Genomic DNA, 23,453 nt, shown 5'->3' on the forward strand with positions numbered 1-23,453 from the left:
GGGGTGGTTATCGTAGGTGGAGGTAGGATCGTGGTGGCGAGGCTGCCAACTCCAAAGCCAGCCAGCGCAAGCGCGATGCGGTCGCGAGAACACGGACGCGCGCAGTCACGGGACAGGAACGTCACATATGCATCACGCCCATAATGGACGCGTGCAGGACTCTCCTACATTTTGCCAACTGTTCATCGTCGTTTAGAACAACCTCAGTCGTGTGGGAGGCTGCACAATCTTTTTGCTTACATAGAAATGACGCGACGCGACGCTCTCAACATACTCGATAGGTGCGTGGGTAGCTGCAGTATCAATCGCGGATCACATGTCAACATCAAGGCGACTGAAGAGCATTCGGAACCTCGGGAATCTCTGCAGAGATAAGCTTCACCACGCTTAGATGTCTTCTGGATGTCAATTGTCACTCGAAGGATGTATTGCATCCAAGCTTGGACAAAATCCCACGCGCAATCTCCACAAAATGGATGAATCAAGGATCTTTCTTGATGCCGGGCGAATCGGGGTATTGCTGTTGGGCGGCAATTCGCAATCCGGTGATACCAGCCATCTTTCGCAGACCTGATTTGGGTCTGTGGGATCGCAATGGGGTGATCTCACGATTGGCGCCGGGTGATCAACGGTATCCTGGCAGAGCCTCGTCTCCATAGGAACATGCGCCAAACCTAGCACAGAAGAATCGAATAGACGCATGGACTGCGAGTAGCACAGAGAGGCAGCGCATGGAACAACCAAGTCGGGGGTGTGTGAGATTTTAGTAGACGTGTTTTGTCTGGAGATGCATGGTTGAGCGTGGAGTGAAGATGATACAGCCGGACAGCTGGGGTCTTGCAGGCTCACGCAAGGCGGGTGCGAAAGCGGGCCAAGGACCAGATGCAGTGTACGTACTGCAGATGGGTGCTACGCGTGTGTGTACATGCCGGAGAGCCCGTTACAGCCGGCAAGTGTTGCGGTTAGTGAGGCGATGGCAGCAGACTGACCGGCCCAGCCACAGAATATGACATAGCCCCAAAGGAGTGCAAACAATAGCGCGACAGGCGTTCGCAGCGAGATGGGGCTAAACAAGAAACTTGAGACTTCGCGTCTGCAAGGGACGACCCTTTCAGCCTTAATGATCTGACCGGGGAAGAGCGTGGTAGGTCCACATGGTGGCTCAGGGCGTGTGATTGGTGCTGCGGGGGCTCGGAGAGGCTGGAGCCAGCCACATGAGGATGCGTAACATAGGAATAGAACAACACCCGCGAACCCGATCCACCCCAAAACACGCTTGCATCTTGCATCCACGCCTAACCTCTGCTTCTGCACTGTCGCTCTTTTGTTTTGCCTCGCCGCCTCTCTCTCTCACTCCCTCATTGCAGCTTCACCTCCTCCCCCCCGTCTTGCAATTGCAGCGAATGCGCCTTATCGCCGCCAACGACGCTGCACTCGCGGCCATCCACGCCCACCGCCCACTCTCGCTCGACGCGCCTTCCCGCCCCAAGTCCCTCACCCGGGCCATTGCCGCAGCATGGCGACCAAGGCGATGAATCTCCCCAACTTTGGCGGAGCTCATGCAGCAGGCATCTTCTCCGACATGACGGTCGACGGGCCGGTAATAGGCACCCTGGTTGTCATCATGGACCGCGCCCGAAATCTGCCCAACAAGAGGACCATGGGAAAACAGGACCCGTACTGCGCTGCCCGGTTGGGCAAGGAGGCAAAAAAGACGAAGACGGATAAACGAGGCGGCCAGACGCCCAAATGGTACGTCCCTCTTAGACATATTTCGAATCCATCGCTGACACATGCAGGGACCAGGAATTGCGCTTCACCGTCCACGACTCGCCCGACTACAACCGCCTCAAGGTCTCCGTCTTCAACGACGACAAGAAGACGGAGCTGATTGGCGAGGCTTTTGCCAATCTCAACTCCGTCATCACGCCCGGCGGAGGACAGAGTGACGAATGGCTCGGCCTCAATTGCAAGGGCAAATACGCCGGCGAGATCCGGATGGAGATTACCTACTACGATACCCGCGAGAAGAACGAAAAGCCAGCACTGCAGAAAAGGAGAGAGTCAGCCAAGCCAGAAGGCAAGGCTGCTGTGGGTGGAGCGCGCGAGATGGCACCCGTCAAGCGACGTCCGCTCCCCAACGACCCGACAGGCGCCACACCATCGCCCGTGCATACTCCAGAACAACGAGGACTGCGGGGTGTCAGGGCCGGCCCACGAGAGCTGGGCTCGCCGCGACACCAGCGGACACCAACTGACCCGTCACCAGCACACCGGACCCAGTCGGATGCACCTTCACGCAGGCCTGTGCCAGAATCCTCCCCCCTAAACCCCGCGTCTACGTCGAGCCAGATCACCCCACAGCGTCCCGCGCCGCATGCGTCGTACAGCACACCTCCGAATCCACGCTCGTCGGCCCAGAGGATGCCTATGGCGAGGGAAGAGAGCTTCGACATGTCCTATGCTGCCCCCAAGCCATATGAAGTGAAGCCGATTGATCCTCTACCACAACGCATCAGGCACTCGGAGCAGAGGAGGATGTCTCAGGAAGATGGTCAATCTCCAAGAACCCAAGCGTTGCAACACCCCGAGCCAGTACATTCTCACTCGGCCCCAACGGTCCCGACGCAGCACACCTATGAGTCCCCGGCACAACAGCAAAAACTACAAGAGCAGCAGAAGCAGATTGAGTATCTCCAGCAACAGTTGCTTCAGCACCAGCAGCATGAGCCTCAACGGATTGAGCCGGCCCCGCAGCCAGCTCGGCCAGTTCAGCCACCTCAGTCGTACGCGCAAGACCAGTACCAAGATCCGACATACCAGGTTGCGCCCCTGCGAAGCAGTCGTAGCCGCGAGCATCCTCAGGAGCAGGCTTCTCCAGTCGACCAATACTATGGTCAGCGATTCATCGAGGCACCGCCCCTACACGACGAAAGCCCTACGCATCGCAGACGTAGTGCCATGCAGCCCATGGTGGAAGACGAGGATGACATGCCGCCACCGCCGCCCATGCACAAGCGCAATGCCAGCACCTTGCCTCACCCTAACCAAGAGAGCTCTGACCGTTACCGCAACGACGGCCCAGCGCCACTCAGCTTTGCATCAAGGTCGAGAGGAGATTCACTTCCCTACAGCTACGATATGCAGCCTCAGCAATATGAGCCCGATCACTACGCACCTCGACAACCTTCTGAACGACGGTACACTCACCCTCGCATGCCAACACAGGGCTCAAGTCGTCCCGTATCTCGTGATGCTATGGTGCCGTCCCCACTAAGACAGGAAACACTGCGACAGGAACTACCGGCGCTGCCAACCAGTCTCATTGCTGGGCTGAACCCGGTGAGGCAAGAGATCGAGGCGCCACCTTACGAAGCTCCTCCTTCGTATGAGACACCGCCGCAATTGCGCCACTATTCGGAGCCGGCCGAGTATCGGGCCATCACACAATTTGAGGCACCCGTCCAGTCACAAGAGTTGGTCCATCATTCTGCGTACCAATCCAACGACTACTATCCCCATGACCCGCCCGAACAGCCTCGCCAGATGTCACCTCCTGTTTACGACCCCACTCCAATTGTCAAGCCTCGTGCTACAAGTCCTGGTGTGAACCCGCGATACTCTCCCAATCCAGCTATGGACCGCTACTCTCCCAACCCGGATATGGACCGTTACTCTCCGAACCCGGTTACCGATCGCTCATCTAGGATGCCTGCGCGAAGCATGCCGACCCGCAAGTCGGTGTCACCTCGCCCACCACCCGCGAGGGAAGACACAAGTGAACGAAGACTTTCTGGAGTAGCATTCAATCCCGACAGTTTCGATGTCTACAACCCCAGAATGTCCAAGTCTCCAATACCTTCGGATGACGAGCTGGAACGACCAGGTAGCCGCATGGAGTACAACGACAAGGGTCAGATTGTCACATTCAGTGGTCGCGTTGTCGATGCGTCGGACCATCTGCCTGTCGACAACTGGGCACCCGAGCCAGTACCCAAGGGCACAGTGAAGGAAAAAGCTCCTCGCAGCAGAGCGCAGCTTAACGGTAGCAGAGATCTCGAGGCCGCCATGCAACGTGAGGAACGATACCAGCGCGAGCGCGCTGACAGAGAACGCATCCGCCATGCAGCTAGCATGAACTTTGACAACAGCAATGCGCTAGTCACTACGAGACATGACTTCAACAACGATTACAACTCACCTGTCAATGCAGGCGCGTTGGTCCTTGCAAGCCAGAGTCAACACAATGCGCCTCCTAGTTCTACAGCACGTAGCAGGCCTACAAGGCGAGACCAACAACGTCCTGTATCTGCCTACGATACGCCACCGCAGTACAACCTACCAGACAGACAGGTTCTCCGCGAACGCGACAATCCCAACAGCTACGGCAGCAGTCCTAGCTATGACAGACGCGGTACCCAGAGGCATAGTGTCGCAGCTCCACCCATTCCCGCCAAGGTACCCATCGATATGAATGGCGGTGGCTACGGCGCACAGAACGAGGACATGGCACTCAGCTTGGAGTTGCAGAGCATTGACATTGGACCCGGCTCTGGTGGACGCAGACCAAGAACCACGACTAGACGACAGTACGGATTCTAATGGCAACATGAAGACTTCATACCACACTTTTACGCATTTGATGGCGTTGTACGATAATGTTTTGTCGGAGAAGAAGCTTTGTTTCTTTACTTCTTTCTTTCCTGTTTCTTTGCTCGATGTCTGGACGCTGGAGCCAGGCATGTCGGAGTCTTTCTTCCTTCCATGCTTCTTTCCTTTTTACAAGGTGTCTTGCATAGCCTTTGCTTGCGTAGATCGGTTTCTTCACACGCCTTCGTGCGCTACCTCTTATACTTTCCTTGGTCGGAATACAAGAATCGATACCACTTTTCCAATCCAATGCATCTAATACACCATGAATCGGTCACTCTGCACCTCTTGCCTCCTGTGATGATGATGTTAAGCACAACTGATAAGTCACGAGGTAGCGAAAGAAGAAACGTGTGGTCTTAATAATGCACATACTATATTGTTGATTACATCTATCTCATAGACAACGTAGAGAAAATGACTCCGAGCTGGGGTATCTGCACGCGTAATGCTCAAGGAAATCTATGCTAAAGCTGTGTCTGTCTTCTCTTCGCCATCTGCGCTATACGGTTCTTGACTCATTAAAGACTGCTACGTCGAGTTGACCAATAAGCCTACTCATACAAATCTCTGTCATTTCGATCGTTCTTTGGGGGAGCACTAGCTGCAGCAGGTGCAGTGGCCTGTTGTCTGGCTGAGTCATCTGCTGAAGCATCACTCACTACCACTGGTGGGATCTGCGGTGCTCCCTGTCCTGCAGCTTGAGGTGGGGATGCCGGCAGAGGGCCTTGGGGTGGAGGACTTGGAGCTCCTGCTAGCGGAGTTCCTACATTTGGTGGGGCACCATACGGCGTTGGCGTGTGCGCGGCATTCTGAGGAGCGGAATAGGTTGGCTGAGGGGCTTGAGGGGCCATAGGCGACACATTTTCCGTCTGGTTTTGCGATTGTGGGTGACTCATGGCGGAAACAGGAGACTGTGAAACGACCGTTCCATCTTTGGTCATGTCGCCATAGTAGCCGGCTTGCTGGGGAGGAGGATACATATAGCCTTGTGGTGGCACAAAGCCCCCATTTGGTGCTTGAACCCAACCTGGAGGTGGAGGGCCATAGTAGTAGACCTGGCCTGGAGCACCAGGGACGGGCTGCAGAGCACCGCCACCAGACATAGCAGGCTGGAAAGCACCTGGTGTTTGCGCCATGGCTGGATACAACGGCTGGCCGGGTGGTACAATACCAACAGTTGTCTTGCTGAACTGACCCAACAACTGCTCTGGGTACCGATGACGAAATCCCCATTTCCACCAGGCCTTGAAGGCTGCGCCACTACCCATATTCTTCCACTTCTCAGCCAATAGCTTCTGATCTTCAGCACTACGACGATCTTGCATACGAGTGAAGCAGAGCACCCAGAGTGAGATGAGTACCCAGCAGCATGTACCAAATCGCATGGCACTCTTGCCGAGCATGAGGCGGCGGAACCAGAACCAAGATTCGAGGAATCCAAGAAGGAAGAGACCGGGAATTACAGTTGCAATGATGATGATATATACGCGAAGGCGAGAGGTGCAGTAGTAATAATAGCACGAATCGTATGAGCTATCATCATCGTCGTTGTTCAAGCTGCCACCACTTGCACCGCCGGAAGAGGAACCAGTGCGATAAGCTGCTGGAGGCGTGCTGCAATCCGCAATGTAGTATGAGTAGTAGTAGTCCGATGTTGTGGTAAATGGCGCGGCGCTCTCAGATAGATACCATGTCTCCCAAACGTAGACGGTATTGTCGTAGGTAGTGCTGCTTGAGTACGTCTCAACCGAAGTTGGCGAGATTTGTGCGGCTACCTGGGTCGGAATATCCACAGAGGCGGAAGTAGTTACGGTGACTAGGGAGGCACTCAGAATCAGTATTTCGAAGACTTGGACAGGGAATGTTTTACTTACATGGTGTAGGGCACGAGGCGGGTGCCACCATGGTGACCGGCATGCTGAAATCAATGCTCGTGATTGTAGTTGTCGTCGAAGCCGCCGTTGTAGTCGCATAGTAATCATAATAATCAGGCTCGAGATCGGACTCTGCCACTGCACTGGTAGTGTAGTAAGCGTACACGATCTGGAGATCATCGTTGTAGTAGCCATATTCGGAAGTGGTCGAGTATGGTGAGATCGTGGGGGTGGCCTCGTCCTTCACGGTGCGGGTTACGGTATAGCTATCAGTGGTCACACTGTCGTCATAGTTTGTATACAAACTCTCAGACACGGATTCCACGAAACGAGAAGTGTATGTCCAGTATGCTGAAGCGGAACGAGTGGTAGTAGTGTAAAAGTCATCAGAGAATAACTGTGCCCGTGCAATAGCGGCATTAGCGACCGCCATAAAGACGAATCGGGCAGCCATGATGCTACGTGCTGCGAAGGTAAACGATCGTGGGTCGCGAAACGCGAATATTAGAGATTAGCAAAGTTTGTAGGGCTATCTCCAAACATCAGGACAACGCTCTCATCTTAAACACCATCAAGCACCGCGCCGTCAAGCCGAACAACGACACGGCTAGCTCACCGGTCGTGCAAACTGTGCAGAGTTACATTTCGTTTCCCCTTAAGCGATCGATGCAGCCTTGCGCCTCTTCCAGGGTCCGACTCTCTCGACCAATCATGTTATTGACGCGATGCGAGTCAGCCAATCCCGCGAAAAGTCTAGACGTTTAGCGGCATTGAGCCGTCTATCTTTGGGTCCATGCGGCTCGTGGCAGACTAGTCGCCGCCAGGGGTGAATGGGGCGCCTGAGAAGGATAAAGGGCTGCACTGCCCTTGCCTTTATTGAAAAGGTGACTCTGACCATGACTGAGCAGTGTAGCCATGCCATATACGAATGACGTTACTGTAGACTTGCTGCAGGCCATGCACAGAACACGAGCTGGGCGCATCTTGACCTGACAATATGACCAGGTTGGTGATGGTTGTGTGGTGATTGAGTGTGGTGGTTGCGAGAAATGAGAGGTCTTTTTGGTGGCGTTCTCGTATGACAAGTGCACAACAACGTCTTGGCGACACATGAACAGTCATCCTCGGCAACTCCGCTCTACTCACCTGCCTTTCAGGCTTGTCGGCCGGGATGTTCGACATGACCACCTCACATCCGTCGTCTATATTCGCAGGGTCCATACCAACGGCTGCAAAGCACACGTTATGTTTTTCAACCACGATAGCCACTCTACCATCCGTCTTACAGCGATAAGCGATCGAGGTCACCAACGTAGATGTCCGGTATCTGGCACTTTCATCAGCTATTACTTCTTATGAAGGCAGACACGGTGCAAAACTCGTCTCCCCATATTATGTGTAACATGTAAGCTGGCAGGGTACGGGTCTTTGAGGGAACCTGCGGCTCTGTGTAAACAGCCGAACAACTCGACGGATGGATCGACATACGCTGAGGCCGGTGATGGAACGTTGTAGTACATTGACTTGTTGGTCTACTTATCGCCTATGCCGCTGATACCAATCTTTCAACTGTGCTTGTGCAACCGTTTGTACAGTCGCTAGAAGTACTCCAGTGCGACTCACATCTGGTCATCAGTCGTGACTCATGCTGGGTATAAAGATCAATACTCCAGGTGTGTGTCTTTGAGCATGTCCTTTCAAAATTTCTCGCGAGCATATTCTACCGTTGTCCATGCTCACCGACCTGACAATCGCACAATGTGGCAGTGTATCTGCACCCTTTTTGTCGGAAGGGGACCAACCAAGTCAAGTTGCTACAAGTGGAATCCCATCGAAGTCTTGGATCGTCATAACGAGCCCAGAGCGAGCAAAGTCATCGGTAGGTGCAACTACCGTTTCTAGTCAACCTTTCCTGAATCAAGTCCTTGTGTTGTAGGTACGCGAGAAATCCCCTCACGGACCGACACAGAAAAAGTCACCCTAGATATTCCTTGACTAGAGCTGGAGACACAGTCAAAATCGAGCGATTAACAGGCAAAGCCGAAGGAATTGACTGTTTGGGAAATGGTTGTCCAACCTGGGGCGGCTGATATCGTTTCAGATGCGTTGTAGCACATTGTGGTTTTGAGGTTAGGGTATCTTTGAATTTCAACCAGAACTGGGTGTTCAATCCCTAACATTTTACGAGTATCGAAATTCGCTTGTTACCATTAAACAGGCAAGTGAAGGATTTTGCGATTGTCCTGCTCGGTGATGTAGTTCGTCAAAGTAGAATACAGGCCTAAAGGTATGTAGGTATGGCCAGCAACCAGCAAAGATGAGTGCCTGACAGCCTGAAGATCAAGGAAGTTGAACACGTTGACTGTGGACCAACCCAGAGATGTTTTGTTTGTCATGGAGCGGTAGCCATCCAGATTGGGCGATCTTGAGCGCTGAATGCATGCTGGTCGTGCGCAACGGAGCACCGTGGGGCAGTGACCAGAAGGGTATAGTGTTGTTGGACCCCACTTTCACCAAGGCATCCAGCCTTCAGCTTCCCGTCGCACCACTGATCACCAACACCGACACCAACAGCGCTTTGAAAACTTGATGACCATCGCTTTGAAAGAGTCATGGGGTCCAAATCTCCAGAAGATCATCGTCAAGGTCCTAATGGTCAGTAAACTCGAATAGGATGAAGGAACGACAGACATGCTGACACTCTTCAGGGTCCTCAGCAGACGCTGCAATCGCTATTATCAATCCACCTAAATCAGCTGCGGCGACTGGACTGCTTAAGGGCGTTCTCGAAGGTCAAGATGAAGACAGCGACGACAACGATGACGATATCGCGAAGCTTGGAGCTGACGTAAAGAACAACGATGGTGAGCTGATGCCAAGCGAGTGTCATGCTAAGACTAACTGCTCAAGGCGCAAAGAAGAAAAGAAAGCGCAACAACAAGAAGAAGACCAAGAAAGTGTCACAAAAACAGCAGACGGCACCTCCCAGGGTACCCCTCACTGATTTGTTCCTTGGTCGACAGTATCCGGAAGGGCAGATCGTTGAGTATATCATCAGAGATGACAACCTGAAGCGCACTACAGTTGGCGAACTTCGTCATTTAGCCGCCGTGGATAACATGGACAATGACTTCCTAAAGGACTATCGAAAAGCTGCCGAGGTCCACCGCCAGGTCCGCCACTATGCACAGACGATCGCGAAGCCCGGCATGTCTATGACTCGCCTTGCCGAAGAGATTGACGATAGTGTTCGCGCACTTGTCGGCCACGAGGGTCTTGAGACTGGAGATGCACTGAAAGCCGGCCTTGCCTTCCCGACCGGGTTGTGCTTAAACAATGTAGGTGCGCATTGGACGCCCAACGCCGGTGCCAAGGAAGTCTTTCTTCAGCATGACGACGTGTTGAAAGTCGACTTTGGTGTTCATGTCAATGGCAGAATCGTGGACAGCGCTTTCACTGTGGCAGCCAATCCAATTTATGACAATCTATTGGCATCTGTCAAGGCGGCTACCAACACAGGCTTGAAAGAAGCCGGAATCGATGCGAGAATCGATCACATCAGTGAGATGATTCAAGAGGTGATGGAGAGTTATGAAGTGGAAATCAAAGGGAAGACCATTCCAGTGAAGGCTGTGCGCAACATCACTGGCCACAACATCCTACGTTATCACATCCATGGTGACAAACAAGTTCCCTTCGTCAAGACCAAGACCACTCAATGTATGGAGGAAGGCGACATCTTCGCCATCGAAACCTTCGGCAGCACGGGCAAGGCCTATCTTCATGACGATGTTGGCGTTTATGGCTACGGACGCAACGAGCATGTCAGTGCCACTGGGCTCCACCACACATCTGCGAAGTCGCTCCTGAAGACCATTGACCAGAACTTTGGGACTCTGGTCTTCGCACGCCGTCAACTTGAGCGTTTGCCTGGTGTTGAAAAGTATCATCTCGGCATGCGAACGCTAGTCAACAGTGGCATCGTCGAAGCATATGCGCCGCTTGTAGATGTTCCTGGCTCCTTCATTGCACAATTTGAACACGTAAGTTATGCTTCTTCCCAAGTTATATGTCCCAACTGACTCAGTATGTCCAACAGACTGTGCTACTCCGGCCCAACTGTAAGGAGGTCATCTCCCGAGGAGACGATTATTGAAGATCTACACTTCGCTGAGTCATAAACGACTTCAACAGTCTCTATGGCGATATTCTCACATGGTGTTTCAACACACTTTGACTCGATATTCGCTGTTTACCTTTAGCACATATCACGTTCTTTTAAGTAGCTATTGTGAATCATATGACTTCATCAATGCAATCTGCGCAGAAGAGGTTTATCATTGAACGTCTGCTGAACAAGACAAACAGATTAAATTCGTAAACACACGTCTAACGAGCAAGGCTAAAACTGAAGGGCTAAAAAAACCGTGACTAAGGAAGAAAAGTACAGTGCGCTCATCCAAATACCAGCGCCCTAACCTCAATACTCTCCCTGCCAACCGCGCCCTCCGGTGTGCGAGGGTCTGTAAAAGCTGTGTGTGGTACGCGTCCCCACTGGCCTACGGTCTCGTCGCTGTCAAAACATTTGAGAAGCAGACGGTCCTCGTTCTTCATGCCAGACCAATAGTACCACTTCTGCCCTGGGTTATATGCTACAGCTGCGGTCTGGCCGTTGCGATTGGGATAGCGATGCTCGATGGGTACCAGATCGCCATCGCGCACTGTTTGACTATCGGCGACTGCAAGTGGGCTGCCCATGACAGGTCCGTTGAGGGGACGCCAAACGTTGATGATGCGGTAACGACCTTGTAGGAGTTGCTCGGCTTCGTCAGGCAAGTGCAGCTTGACTCGTTCAGCGGCTGAGGAAGGTGTCTGGTCGATATGTACGCGTTGAACGGGGTTTCGGTTGCCAGTCGGTCGGCGGATTGTGTGATCGAAGAGAAGCACTCTTTGTGCGCCTTGTACGTTCTTCAAGAGTAGATTCTCCACCTCTGGGTAATACACGCGTTTTATTGTGTCGTCGTCTTCAAACCCATCCCTGTTGAGCCCGCTCTTAATATTCTGGTATGTGTCGAAGGCGTTGTTGTCTAGCGTAAACTTATGCTCTTGGCCTCGTAGATCGTTGAGCTCGACCTCGGTCCATGCATCTCCCCAATTCCGTTGTGGCACGCCTGGAAGCGGCTCGACGTAGTTGTGTGGTGGCGCACCATCCTCTGGGGCTTTGTAAAAAGATAGCGATGCTGTGACGGGGCCGCGAGGAATGGGTAGGCCTTGATAATTGACGTCGGAAGAGGTGGTGTTGTTCGAAGTAGGCGTTGGGTTGGAGAGTTGGTGTGCGGGCGTGGGGAGGGGCGCGGTGGTCGTCATTGTGGTAGCTGGATTGCTAGGTTCGTTCGCAATTGAAGTAGAGACTATACTGTCGAGAGGTTGCAAAGGCAAAATCGTGGAGGAAAATGGTGGTTTGCTGAATCAATGGCTGTGCAGTAAGCTGTCTGAGTATGAATCTGGAACATGTACAGATTGGATGCTGTTATATACGCCTACGCGATTAGAAATGATTCCTACTGTTTGAGGCGTCAGGTCGCCCTTCATCCGCCGATGTTTCCCCTCATTCGACATCTCTGTGGCGATGATGCCATAGCTCTATTCCCGAGGCCAAGACTGTATTACTAAATCCCTGTCGTCCAATGATCGCTCATATGCTGACAAAATACACGTATTGCGTGCCGAGTATAACCATTTAATAATGCGCGTACGATGTTCTAGTGGTTAAGATGGTGGTTTGTAACAGTTCGCGTGGTTTCTAAGCCATGGTCACAAAGGCCATGGGCCGAGCGCCCAGCGACGGCGTGGAGATGATTCGGACTGATGATTGCGTCATAGCCGCAGATGTGTGGCAGCCTCGACACCATCACATTTTGTTCAGCCTTTAGACATCTACAATGTGGCATTGCCTGTACATGGAGTTGATCTGGACATTAATTTTTATCGTATCTACTCTGTTGCATTGGATGCGTCTCGTCGCCATGCCTAGGGACAACTGAAGCCATGTGGCTTTGCATATGGTGCAGCAAAGATAGCTTCACAGCGCCTGTAGTCGTCCAAATCAATGGTAGTTTTGATCGTAGGGCATATGCACTTCGTCTTTACACAGCCGAGGCAAGCAACAGTGTCCAGCACATTTAGTTGCATCTGGTATCTGGCGTTGCATCTGGCATCTGGCATTGCATCTGGCCTTAGCTCGCTCCTGGCCGTGATTGCCGTTCTACAAGCATTAGTCGATGCTAAGGTATGCTATTTGTTGGTGGCTTGCGCTTCCATTATGGGGAATATAGGATTTCAATAATTGCATGCGCTCATAGTATGCATCGACCCGTCGCGCCAGTGCTTAATTCATTGGACCCCATCTTGGAGTACTCATGCGTCGTCTCAACGTCATCATGTTCGCATGCGAACGGTGACATCGCTCATCCACCTTTAAATCGCATAAAGGAAGCAGACATTACAACCATATTTCAACATGCTCAGACTCTTCTCAAGAAACCTTCCCACAGCTACCAAATCTATCACGTCCACAATACGAACAAATCAATTCATCCCAAGGACTACGTACCAAATCATCAGAAATATGGGTAACGGCAAGGCCAACACCGAGGACCTCAAGGGCTCCAAGCTCTTCGATGTTTCCCACGTCACCGCTCTCGTTACTGGTGGAGGAACTGGTATCGGTCTGATGATCACACAAGCGCTGGTCGCAAACGGTGCGAAAGTATACATCACATCAAGACGCGATGAAGTTTTGAAGAAGACGGAGGAGCTGTATGGAGGTGGCGGTCCAGGCCAGATTATTCCTCTCCAAGCAGATGTCAGGTAAGCACAATCATGTCCGATTTGTGGAGAGTGCGGCGCTAACACTACCCAGCGAAAAGGATGATGTCAAGCGTCTTTACGACGAGATGTGTCAAAAAGAGCCAAAGGGAATCCAAATTCTGGTCAACAACGCTGGTATCGCTCGTGATGACAACACCAAGTTTTCCGCAAACGGCCAGCCAAACATGGAGGACGCCCAAGCCATCTCTGACCATTTCCTCAAGTCCCAGCCCGAGAACTGGGCTGACACCATGAAGACTAACGTCGGAAGCATCTTCTGGATGTCAATGACCTTCTTGCCTCTCTTGGCCAAGGGTGGCCAGGTGACTCCTGGATACACCTCACAGGTCATCAACGTTAGCAGTATCTCAGGGTACATGAAGGGTAGCAGCAACGGCCAGTTTTCTTACGCGTCTAGCAAGGCAGCCGCCACACATCTGAGCCGCATGCTTGCAACAACCTTTGTTGGTACCAAGGTTCGGGTGAACACTATCGCTCCTGGTGTCTTCCCAAGCGAGGTATGTAGCCTTACTCCATACAGCTTACCAGTACATTGTTTGAGCTAACACCACATTCAGATGACCACAGGCTCTTCCGATGAGGACAACAAGAGCCGCATCGAATCTGGCATGAGCAACCCTGCGGGTCGACCTGGTGCTGATACTGATATGGCTGCGACGGTTCTCATGCTGGCTGGACCAGGTGGTGTATTCTACAACGAGCAGGTCATGTACCCTGATGGTGGAAGCACGCTCTCGCAGCCCGCAGCGAGGGCCTAGTTGTCTATCACCCGTGAGCAGCCTCGCGGAGTTGAACTTAAAGACTACATATCGTGCTCTTAATTGAATAGTAATAATGAAAAATGTATATTATCATGCATTGTGGTGGTTCTTTATGATCTTTTTTTCCAACAAGCACTTTCCGCGTTGTGCCCCACCATGCCGAAGTGTTCCGACAACCCCACCACAAGCGCAAACTCTTTCATGCTGCACAGTCTTTACCCATGCCAACGTGAGAACTGATTTTGTTTTCTGCATCGAGAATGTGGCTAAAATAGAGGATATAAATTATGTTATCTACCATGTCACCATCAATCAAACAACGGCCTAATGGCCCAATGGCAAGGCGCTTGACTACGATTCGTTCGATATCAAGAGATTCCAGGTTGTAAGTAACACTCGAAAGCGCAACCCGTTCGAACACAGACACTAACTATCATCTAGCGACCCCTGGTTAGGTCACAACACGTTGTATACAACAATTTCTTTTTTGCCGTCTTGTGTTCCATAGCTCTGTTGGGACACTAATACCTTGTCCGATTCTCGGACAAGGCTTCACCCATCTTTTTACTTAAATTTTGTCCTTGTCTAGCTCTAGGACAACTAGTACACTTCCCATCCTTGAGGACTATGTGTCAGCCTACAAAATTAGCATGCATTTACACAGGTTGTATAGATCGTACAAATCTCGACATAAGAGGAAGTATTGACATTAAGGTCAGAATGTAGAATTAGGCAACACAAATCAACCTCTAGATGACATGTTACTCTGCCAATCGGACAGCCATGCTTGAACAGGGATGAGGGAAGCGAGACACCAAAAGAGATGCATGTTGTAACTCTCACTGAAAGCGCTAGTTCGTGGGGTTGAGTCCAATACTGTACATATATTTGTCAATATACACGAAAGTAAAATCACTTGCATTTCAACATGATTGAATTACACGTCCCTATATACGAAGTGACATCACATTCTGGCCTCTGCCACAAACCAATTCTAGACGGCTGCCATAGCCATTTATTCAAAGAATTGCAGTACAGCACTCAATATATCTTCGATGCCTGTAGCGCTTCTGTCGTAAAGGATCTCTTCAAGATTCTGCGGAGTGATCACAGGCCTTTTGTACTTACTGTCCAGCAAGAAGTCTTCCAACCGAAGCAGTTTGCTTGTTGCTTCTTCCCAATCGTCTTTGACGACGTCATCAACGCGTTGTAATTCCACTTTGATCTCTGACGAAGAGCATCGGATGGTACCGGTGTTTCCGTCAATTGCATCAGTTCCGTGAAAGTGAGATGCTACCAGGTGGAGAGTGGTGATAGCCAGGCGTGGAAATTGCGGAGTCGGCCCGGTCAGCTTACCCTTCACGGTAATGTTGGATGGCGTCTTGGCGCCTCCAACGCGGACCTTTTCAAGTAAGCAGCAAGGGTAGGCGTGTGATCGCCGCAGGGCAGCCACCCGTCAAACTTCAGACGCGACGTGATACTGCAGTGACACCACCATGGAATTCTACGCACACCGCACCGAACAAAGGCTGGAGGTGCAGTACTTAGGTTCAACTTTAATCCCCAATGACGCCATGTCGTAGATCTCGGCGAGGGCGTGGAGCCGCCACCTAGCGGACCGAGACGCTTTTCAGTCATCATGGCTAAAGATGCAGCGTCTAAGCCATTGGCTGCGCTAGCTTTCCAGATAGCAGCGGGAAGCAAAAGTAATCCTCGTTTGTACAGATACTACTCGGGCATCTGTTCAATGCGCTGGCCGTGTGTCTTGTTGTTATCTTTGCCTGCTCTGCTCTGCGCCGCATGACATGGCCTCGAACGGACAGCTACTTGCGCTGCACAACTACTACGGGACAACCGGCTATGTCTCGCAGCCACCGCTGGCCGCGTCCAGGCCCAAGCTGCAGACGGCAGAGCGAGATTTGGCATCTCTAACGCTCCTCGACGCCCTCGACCGCGACGAGCGCCCTTCATTCGCAATCGAAACCTGTCCGTACCTGCGCCGCGACGAAACGCTCGACCTCATATATGCGAACACGGCGCTGCACGCCGTCGGCGGACTGCTGGCCAAGGTATCGGGCAACGATGCGACGAGCTTGTTCACGCAAAGCTCGGCACCGCAACTTGCCTTCAGAGATTGGGTTCGCGGCTATGTGAACGAGGACGATCTACAACGGCGCGGCAACGCGTATACATTCGAAGGCCATACATGGAGCGCCATAACCCTAGGGCGATACAAGATCGTTAGCGGAGTGCCGACGCGGTTGCTGTGGGTTGACGCCGCACCGGGAGGAAAGAGCCACCGCACCATCATGCGCGAGCGGAAGGCGCCTCGAGGCAAACCTCGCGCCGACGCTCTACCTATGAAACCCCAGCTGTCGCTCGCCCACGCACCCCAAATGTCCGAGCCCAGCACCAGCTCTTCTCCGGACTCATCCGCAATCAACAACACGTCCTTTGACTGTACTTCTGATGTAGTCACGGGCGTGGTGAGAGCCAGCCCGCACATCGATTACTTCCGCAGTGTCGACTGGGCCAAGACGCCGTTGGGACCAATGACTTCGTGGCCCTGTGATTTGCGTTGTATAGCCAACACAGTATTGAGCAACAACGTACCTGCTGTCATGTTCTGGGGTGACGAACTTATCATGCTATACAACGAGCCGTATGTTCAGCTGCTTGGCAGTCTCCATCCCTGCATGGGCGAAAGTGTTTGTATCAAGGCACCCGATCACTGGACTTCTTTCCAACCCATGGTCGACCACATCAAAGCCACTGGCGAATCCGTAGCCGAACCCGATATGCTCCTCTTCATAGAGAGGGACAGCCTTCTCGAAGAGACGCACTGGTCCTTCCAATTCGTACCTATATTGAACAGCCATGGCCAAGTGACAGCCTACTACCAGACCTTTTACGAAGTTTCCAACCATCGTATCCTCGAACGCCGCGTCTCAAGTTTGGTGGCCATGGGTACCCAAAGCGCAAATGCGAGAGATTTCCCATCGTTTTGGGATACTACGTTGCGCTCTCTGAGCTTGAATGACAAGGATGTACCGTTTGCCCTGTTGTATGCTGCTGAGCGACATGTTAGTGCTCAAATACCCTCAATGTCATCACCGGGCAGCATCCCCCCGCTGGAAGGTTGCATCCTCAAGGGTACCATTGGCGTGCCTGTCGGTCACCCTATCGCCCCTGCGACTGTCAATATCAATCAGGACTCGTACATTCTCCACGCATTTCTGAGCCGGGCTGCCAAATCTGGGAAAGCTACTGTTGTTCATCTCAATGACCTTCCTGCACCAACAACGGCATTGGAAGGCATTGACTGGAGAGGGTATGGTGACCCTTGTCGTACATTGGTCATATGTCCTATCATTCCAACGACAGGGAATCAAGTAGAAGGTTTTCTCATAATTGGCGTCAACCCCCGCCGACCCTTCGATGACGAGTACCAGCAATACCTCCAGGTCATGGTGCGATTGCTCGCCACGTCTCTTGCGTCCATTGTTCTTTTCGAGGACGAAGTCCGCCAAAGGGAAAACGCTATCATCCAAGCTGCTCAGATTCAAGAACACCTCATGGCTGAGATTCAACTCAAAGAAAGCAAGTTTCAGCGCTTCGCTGAACGATCTGACGTAGGCATCTTCATCATCGATCCAATAGGCACCTATACCTATCGAAACCAACGCTGGTACGATATGTTTGAAGTTGCATCTTCTGACACCAACGCCACCGAAGCCTGGTACCGGATCGCTTTCGCCGAGGATGTGGCTTACTGCCAATCTATATTCTCGAAGCTCGTCACCAACCATGAATCTGTTTGCTTCGAACTACGTACGAGGATGCCATGGGCGCCGCCATCAGAGTCCAACGAGCTACAATCTGAAGACACTCAGCACTTCAAATGGATTTTATGCTCAGCCTACCCTGAACTGAGTCCGAATGGCGAGCTAGTAGAGATCGTTGGAAATGTCACAGACATATCAAGTAAGGAATTTGCGAATGGGTATTGAGGAGAAACATATACTGACATTTTACACAACAATTTAGAGCAGAAGTGGGCCGAAGGTATCCAGAAGATTCGCACCGACAGTGCGCTCCAAGGAAAACAGCACCTGGAGCACTTTTTAGACACAACGAGTCATGAGATGCGAAACCCTCTCAGCGCCATCATGCAGTGTGCGGATTCCATTACATCATCTTATCCTCAAGACGATCGCAATGGCGAACAAAATATTACACCAACTGAATGGTCAGCTTTCATAGCCTCCACCCTGGACGCTGCTCAGACTATAGGAGTTTGCGCGACCCACATGAAGCATATCGTCGATGACATTCTCACTATTTCTAAACTCGATTCCGGTCTTCTAGACATGACACCGGTGATTGCGCAGCCCGAAAGCGGTAAGTCTTGGATGCATGAACGCATATCAAACATAAACTGACCTAGCGTCTCCACCGCTGTAGTGGCGAAGCATGCAGTAAAGATGTTCTCTGCGGAAGCAAGAGCTGCCGGCATCGACCTTGTGTTGGTCGTGGATAAATCGTACCGGGACATGGACATCGATTGGGCGTCTCTGGACCCAACGAGGGTGCTGCAGATCCTTATCAACCTACTCACAAACGCCATTAAATTCACACGCTTGGAATCAACTAAGCGAGTTACGGTCACCCTCACCGCAAGTGCAACCGAGCCCGCCTCGTCGCCAGCAGGGATACAGTTCAACGATGAGAGACTGGTAGGACAGGACTCTCACTTGGAAGATGACTGGAAAAACGTGCAAGAGCTATTTTATCTCCAATTCTCTGTTACTGATACTGGTCGCGGTCTTTCTGATGAAGAAAAACGCAGCCTCTTCACTCGCTTCTCGCAAGCCTCACCTCGCACGCACATCCACTACGGTGGATCGGGCCTTGGGCTATTCATATCGCGCCGTCTGACCGAACTGCAGGGCGGTTCGATCGGTGTCGCCAGCGAATCTGGAAGAGGTAGCACGTTCTCCTTCTACATCAAATCACGTCGAGCCAGACCAGTGATGGCGCGGAAAGGCAGTTTACCCCATGTTTTCCCTGAAGATATCAAACACAGACAGCCAATACCTCTCGTAAGCCTGGCACGTCCGTCTCCTCCTGTGTGCAAACCCACAAGCGAGACTGGTCCACGATCTGACTCTGCGAGCCCGAAAGCACGACGCCGATCGATACAGTCAAGATCGTCGCAGACTGAACACTCTCATGTTCGCCCCGAAGCTCTTGGGCTACCAGAAGGTCCTGACCTACGAGAATTGAAGCGCACAAAAAGTATACCAGATACGCTACACGTTCTTGTAGTAGAAGACAATCTTATCAATCAGCGTGTTCTCGCCAAACAACTGCGCAATCTAGGATGCATTGTCAGCGTCGCCAACCATGGTCAGGAAGCCCTTGACTTCCTGCCAAAGACCACACTTTGGAACAACGATCACCCCATGTCGGATTCGATTGCACCAAAGGAAATATACCACATCCCATCCACAGAGCCTATACCTAGTGGTCACAACGATGCCTTACCTGTCGAACTGAACCTTATCCTCATGGATTGGGAGATGCCTATCATGAACGGGCTGACGGCTGTTGCGGAGATACGAAAACTTGAGGAACAAGGTTTGTTGAGGGAGAGGGTACCTATCATCGGGGTCACAGCGAATGTACGCCAACAACAGATCGAGCAGGCCATGGCTACAGGCATGGACGATGTTGTTGGTAAACCCTTCAGGGTTGCTGAATTGCTAGTGCGGATGAGGGGGATCGTTGCAGGGATGGGGCCCGAAGGCCCAAATGGCAACGCGCATATGACGGAGGGGTATGCGAGCTTCGGGTGAAGCAAGAGCGACCTGATCTCAATTCACAAAAGACGAAGTAGTGTTGACTAGCTGCGGATTAGGGGCTCAGCCACCACTCTACTTGCATTGATCCCAAGGGATCTTCGACTACCTTGGTGGCTTATCATGATACCGGACCACTAGAGCTGCCCAAAATTGCTCTAGTCGCCCGTAACAACTTTAGCCAGCTGTCTTCATTACTCAGACAGAACCACAAAACAAGAATCCGATATCCCACACGTACAGTTCAACAACTACAGTTTGTCGAAGCCACCGTGGATAAAGACGGACCTCTGCCTATCCAGTTCAAAAGATTTATCGCTACTAGCAACTCGGAAGTTATAATAGTACATTTGCGTTTGCAGATGCCATCAGAGGAGTTAGTGGTGTGGCTATGGTATGGTCAACAGATTGACTGTTGCATGTAAGCCAAGGCAGTGTTCATATCTTGTTCCAAACAATGCCAGAATAGTGCAAGCTGGTGGCGGAGTCATAGTCACCTGCGTTGCGGCGATGGTAGTGGGTATTACAAGAGAAAGTGTAGAAAGATACATAGTGGTTACGCGACAAAACTTTAAAAGACTGTGCCACACATCAAACACTAAGATTAATGCGAGAGGAAGAAGCGGCTTCATTAGCTTGATTTCTAGCTTAGCTGGTTCGTGTTGCACTACAAGCTGACCGGATTGGCTTGGACGAGTCTTAAGCTGGAACGTACATGCTGGCCGAATAAGATAAGTCGGCGTTCTACGAACCTGGTTCTCATTACTGTCATCCGAAGTGTATTATGACTTCCCTTCCAGACTGATCCCACCACCCCTGCACCTTCTGCACATCTTATCGAGGGGTGGATTTTGTATATGACGGTGTGCGGACAATCACCACCGAGCCGCACCTCAAAGTACCGAATGCTATCTTACAATGTTCGGCATCTGTAGAATAGTTGCATTAGCGCATCCATCGCGTCGAAAGGCTTGCATACACATATACAGGCACCGAACCGAACTGCCCAGGACGAGGGGGTGCGAGCAGTGTGCCACTCCTTCTCTTTCGAATTCAACCGGCACTCTTCCAAGCTCAAACCGCAGCTGCTTGTCGCAGCACGACTCAACATCCCCAAACATGGTCCTTTTCTTGATCCTCAGCGTTTGGAATGCAATTACCGTCGTTTGCGTCATTGTTGGCTACTATGTTAGTTGGGTGATCTATTCGCGCACACTGCATCCACTTGCAAAAGTCCCTGGACCTGTCTGGCCAGCAGTATCGCGGACATGGCTTATATACCGGATGTACCAAGGCGACTTGGAGACACATATGCGCGCAATACACAATAGGTTCGTATTGTGTTGTTGTGAGCACTGAAGTAGCGCTGACTAGCTTTCAGTGGGTATTTCCATTGTCGTGGAGACTGCGTCGCTCTGCGAAGGAGGCTTGCTTGAAAGTAGTAGAACGACCTGATCATCCGAGATATGCTAATAGTTTTCTGGTGTATAGAATACGGCTCGATAGTGCGTACAGCTCCAGACGAAGTTCATGTGAGCGACCCAAAGGCCATTCCCATCATCTACCCTACCCAGCAACCTCTCAAGAAAACGGACTGGTACCTGACATATAGACCGGTTACTCTTGGTCCTGGTCCAGATCTATTTACCGATGATGATGAGAAGCACCACGCAGCTCACCGGCGAATCGTGGGTCCAGTATATACGCTAAGCAGCATGTTGAAAAATGAGCGCGCTTTGGACGACTTGGTGAAGCTGTTTGGGGACAAGCTTGGCGGCTTTGCGGATTGTCAAGATGCATTTGACTTTGGGCTATGGTTGGAAATGTGAGCCCGAAAACTATTGGGCTCATGGTGTACAAAGTCGTGCTAACATGTATAGGTTCTCGTTCGACGTTGTAGGTGCTGTATTCTTCGGCTCACCCTTTGGCTTTCTAGAAACTAGTTCTGACTACGGTAACTACATCGCCGCGGTACACACCGCCTTGCCACTAAACTCTGTCGTCGCTATGGCGCCCTTGTGGATTCGCAGATATCTACTCCAGGTAGGCGTTATGATCCCAAAGGTTCTCAAAGCGATTATTGCAACAGACGGCGTCCGACAAACTGCTGTCCGAGAGACAGGTGTTGCGCAAGAACGAACATCGAATGCGAACGCAAACCGCACTGACGTTCTCTCTCAATTACTGTCTATCATGCGAGAGAAGAACGACTGCCTCACCATTAAAAAGATCCATGTGGAGATGTGGGCTGCTGTGTAAGGGAGTGCAGAACGGTCTATCAATCTCCGCTCACACACAACAGTATCGCTGGTTCGGACAGTACCTCCGGTGCGCTTCGTGCGATCTTCTACTTCCTCATGAAGCACCCTGATAAATTAGCAAAACTGGTCCAACAGATTGACACTGCTTACCTAGACGGCACAATAACCCATCCTGTGCAATACAACCAGGCCACTAAGATGCCATACCTCAGAGCTGTGATACAGGAGTCACTAAGGCTGTGTCCACCTTTTGCTGTGCCTATGGCACGTTACGTACCAGTCGGTGGCTTGCAGCTCTTAGGTCATCATATTCCTGCTACCTTCAAGGTCCGTGATCGCTTGTACTTCTTGTACCACAAGATTGCTAATGTATGCCAAGGTCGGTATGAATGCAATGGTCACGCAGTTTGATAAAACTGTCTTCGGCAAAGACGCGCGAGAGTTCCGTCCAGAACGATGGCTTGAGGGCGAGGAGCGATTTAGGCTCATGGGAAAAGCGATGCTTGTATTTAGCGCAGGCACCAGAACCTGTATCGGCAGGCATGTGAGTGTCGCAAACCATATTTCAATGCAGTATCGCATCGACTGATTGTGTTCCAGCTCTCAAATGCTGAGATGTATAAGTTGGTACCACACATACTTCGTCATTTTACTGTAGAGATGGCACACGATGGGCCGTGGAAGACGCATAATGCGACGTTCTTGCTTCAGAGCAACGTGATTTGCAAGGTCAAACGGAGATCAGTTGAGAACAGACCTTTGTAGAACACAAGTCCGGGGTGGTACATATCATACTTGACATCGGATCCGTCGCTGAGAAGGATGGGCGATGGTCGTAACGACGGAACAGTGCCACGTCACAGATTGTGTCTGTTTCAAGGTTTCGTTTCGCGACGCCATGGTTTTCCACATCTAGTCATGATTTGGTATATGTGCGTTCTTTGTCAACGCTCTGTAAGAGTCCTATGTACGCATCTGCTGGAAAACCACTAGGCGTTGAAGCTACGAGCGATATAAACCCTGCAATGCACTTGTGGAAAGATAATTCATCAACTTTCGTGCAATACCATAAATAGCGCTCCTGGAAGGATATTTCGATGACAAGGGAGCCAGAAATGCAATCCAGTCATAGTACATAATCTGATGCTACAA

The 23,453-nt window shown here is 51.5% G+C and overlaps 7 protein-coding genes and 1 non-coding gene across 8 annotated transcripts; 6 read left to right on the top strand and 2 right to left on the bottom strand.

The window, feature by feature from the left end:
• Window positions 1-1,516: 1,516 nt before the first annotated feature.
• J4E82_007217 (uncharacterized protein) lies at window positions 1,517-4,602 on the top strand (the record flags this gene model as incomplete). Its single annotated transcript, XM_051733464.1, has 2 exons — window positions 1,517-1,752; window positions 1,800-4,602. 2 exons carry the CDS (start codon window positions 1,517-1,519, stop codon window positions 4,600-4,602), a joined length of 3,039 nt encoding a protein of 1,012 aa, XP_051586787.1.
• Window positions 4,603-5,204: 602 nt separating this feature from the next.
• On the bottom strand, window positions 5,205-6,981 carry J4E82_007218 (uncharacterized protein; the record flags this gene model as incomplete). Its single annotated transcript, XM_051733465.1, has 2 exons — window positions 5,205-6,469; window positions 6,528-6,981. The coding sequence occupies 2 exons, from the start codon at window positions 6,979-6,981 to the stop codon at window positions 5,205-5,207; spliced, it is 1,719 nt and encodes a 572-aa protein (XP_051586788.1).
• A 2,158-nt stretch (window positions 6,982-9,139) lies between these two features.
• Window positions 9,140-10,683, top strand: J4E82_007219 (uncharacterized protein; the record flags this gene model as incomplete). Its single annotated transcript, XM_051733466.1, has 4 exons — window positions 9,140-9,182; window positions 9,236-9,391; window positions 9,438-10,570; window positions 10,627-10,683. The coding sequence occupies 4 exons, from the start codon at window positions 9,140-9,142 to the stop codon at window positions 10,681-10,683; spliced, it is 1,389 nt and encodes a 462-aa protein (XP_051586789.1).
• A 299-nt stretch (window positions 10,684-10,982) lies between these two features.
• J4E82_007220 (uncharacterized protein) lies at window positions 10,983-11,894 on the bottom strand (the record flags this gene model as incomplete). Its single annotated transcript, XM_051733467.1, has 1 exon — window positions 10,983-11,894. One exon carries the CDS (start codon window positions 11,892-11,894, stop codon window positions 10,983-10,985), a length of 912 nt encoding a protein of 303 aa, XP_051586790.1.
• Window positions 11,895-13,155: 1,261 nt separating this feature from the next.
• Window positions 13,156-14,176, top strand: J4E82_007221 (uncharacterized protein; the record flags this gene model as incomplete). The annotated part of the gene is made up of 3 exons (XM_051733468.1): window positions 13,156-13,397; window positions 13,450-13,915; window positions 13,976-14,176. The coding sequence occupies 3 exons, from the start codon at window positions 13,156-13,158 to the stop codon at window positions 14,174-14,176; spliced, it is 909 nt and encodes a 302-aa protein (XP_051586791.1).
• A 324-nt stretch (window positions 14,177-14,500) lies between these two features.
• Window positions 14,501-14,638, top strand: J4E82_007222. Its single transcript has one exon. It is a non-coding gene; the product is annotated as a tRNA-Arg (tRNA).
• A 1,346-nt stretch (window positions 14,639-15,984) lies between these two features.
• J4E82_007223 (uncharacterized protein) lies at window positions 15,985-20,037 on the top strand (the record flags this gene model as incomplete). Its single annotated transcript, XM_051733469.1, has 3 exons — window positions 15,985-18,163; window positions 18,227-18,580; window positions 18,644-20,037. The coding sequence occupies 3 exons, from the start codon at window positions 15,985-15,987 to the stop codon at window positions 20,035-20,037; spliced, it is 3,927 nt and encodes a 1,308-aa protein (XP_051586792.1).
• Window positions 20,038-22,092: 2,055 nt separating this feature from the next.
• Window positions 22,093-22,890, top strand: J4E82_007224 (uncharacterized protein; the record flags this gene model as incomplete). The annotated part of the gene is made up of 5 exons (XM_051733470.1): window positions 22,093-22,295; window positions 22,343-22,377; window positions 22,456-22,556; window positions 22,596-22,628; window positions 22,681-22,890. The coding sequence occupies 5 exons, from the start codon at window positions 22,093-22,095 to the stop codon at window positions 22,888-22,890; spliced, it is 582 nt and encodes a 193-aa protein (XP_051586793.1).
• Window positions 22,891-23,453: the final 563 nt, after the last annotated feature.

This window comes from Alternaria postmessia (assembly GCF_024291825.1).
Source record: "Alternaria postmessia strain BMP 2775 chromosome Unknown scaffold_47, whole genome shotgun sequence".
NCBI lineage: Eukaryota > Fungi > Ascomycota > Dothideomycetes > Pleosporales > Pleosporaceae > Alternaria > Alternaria postmessia.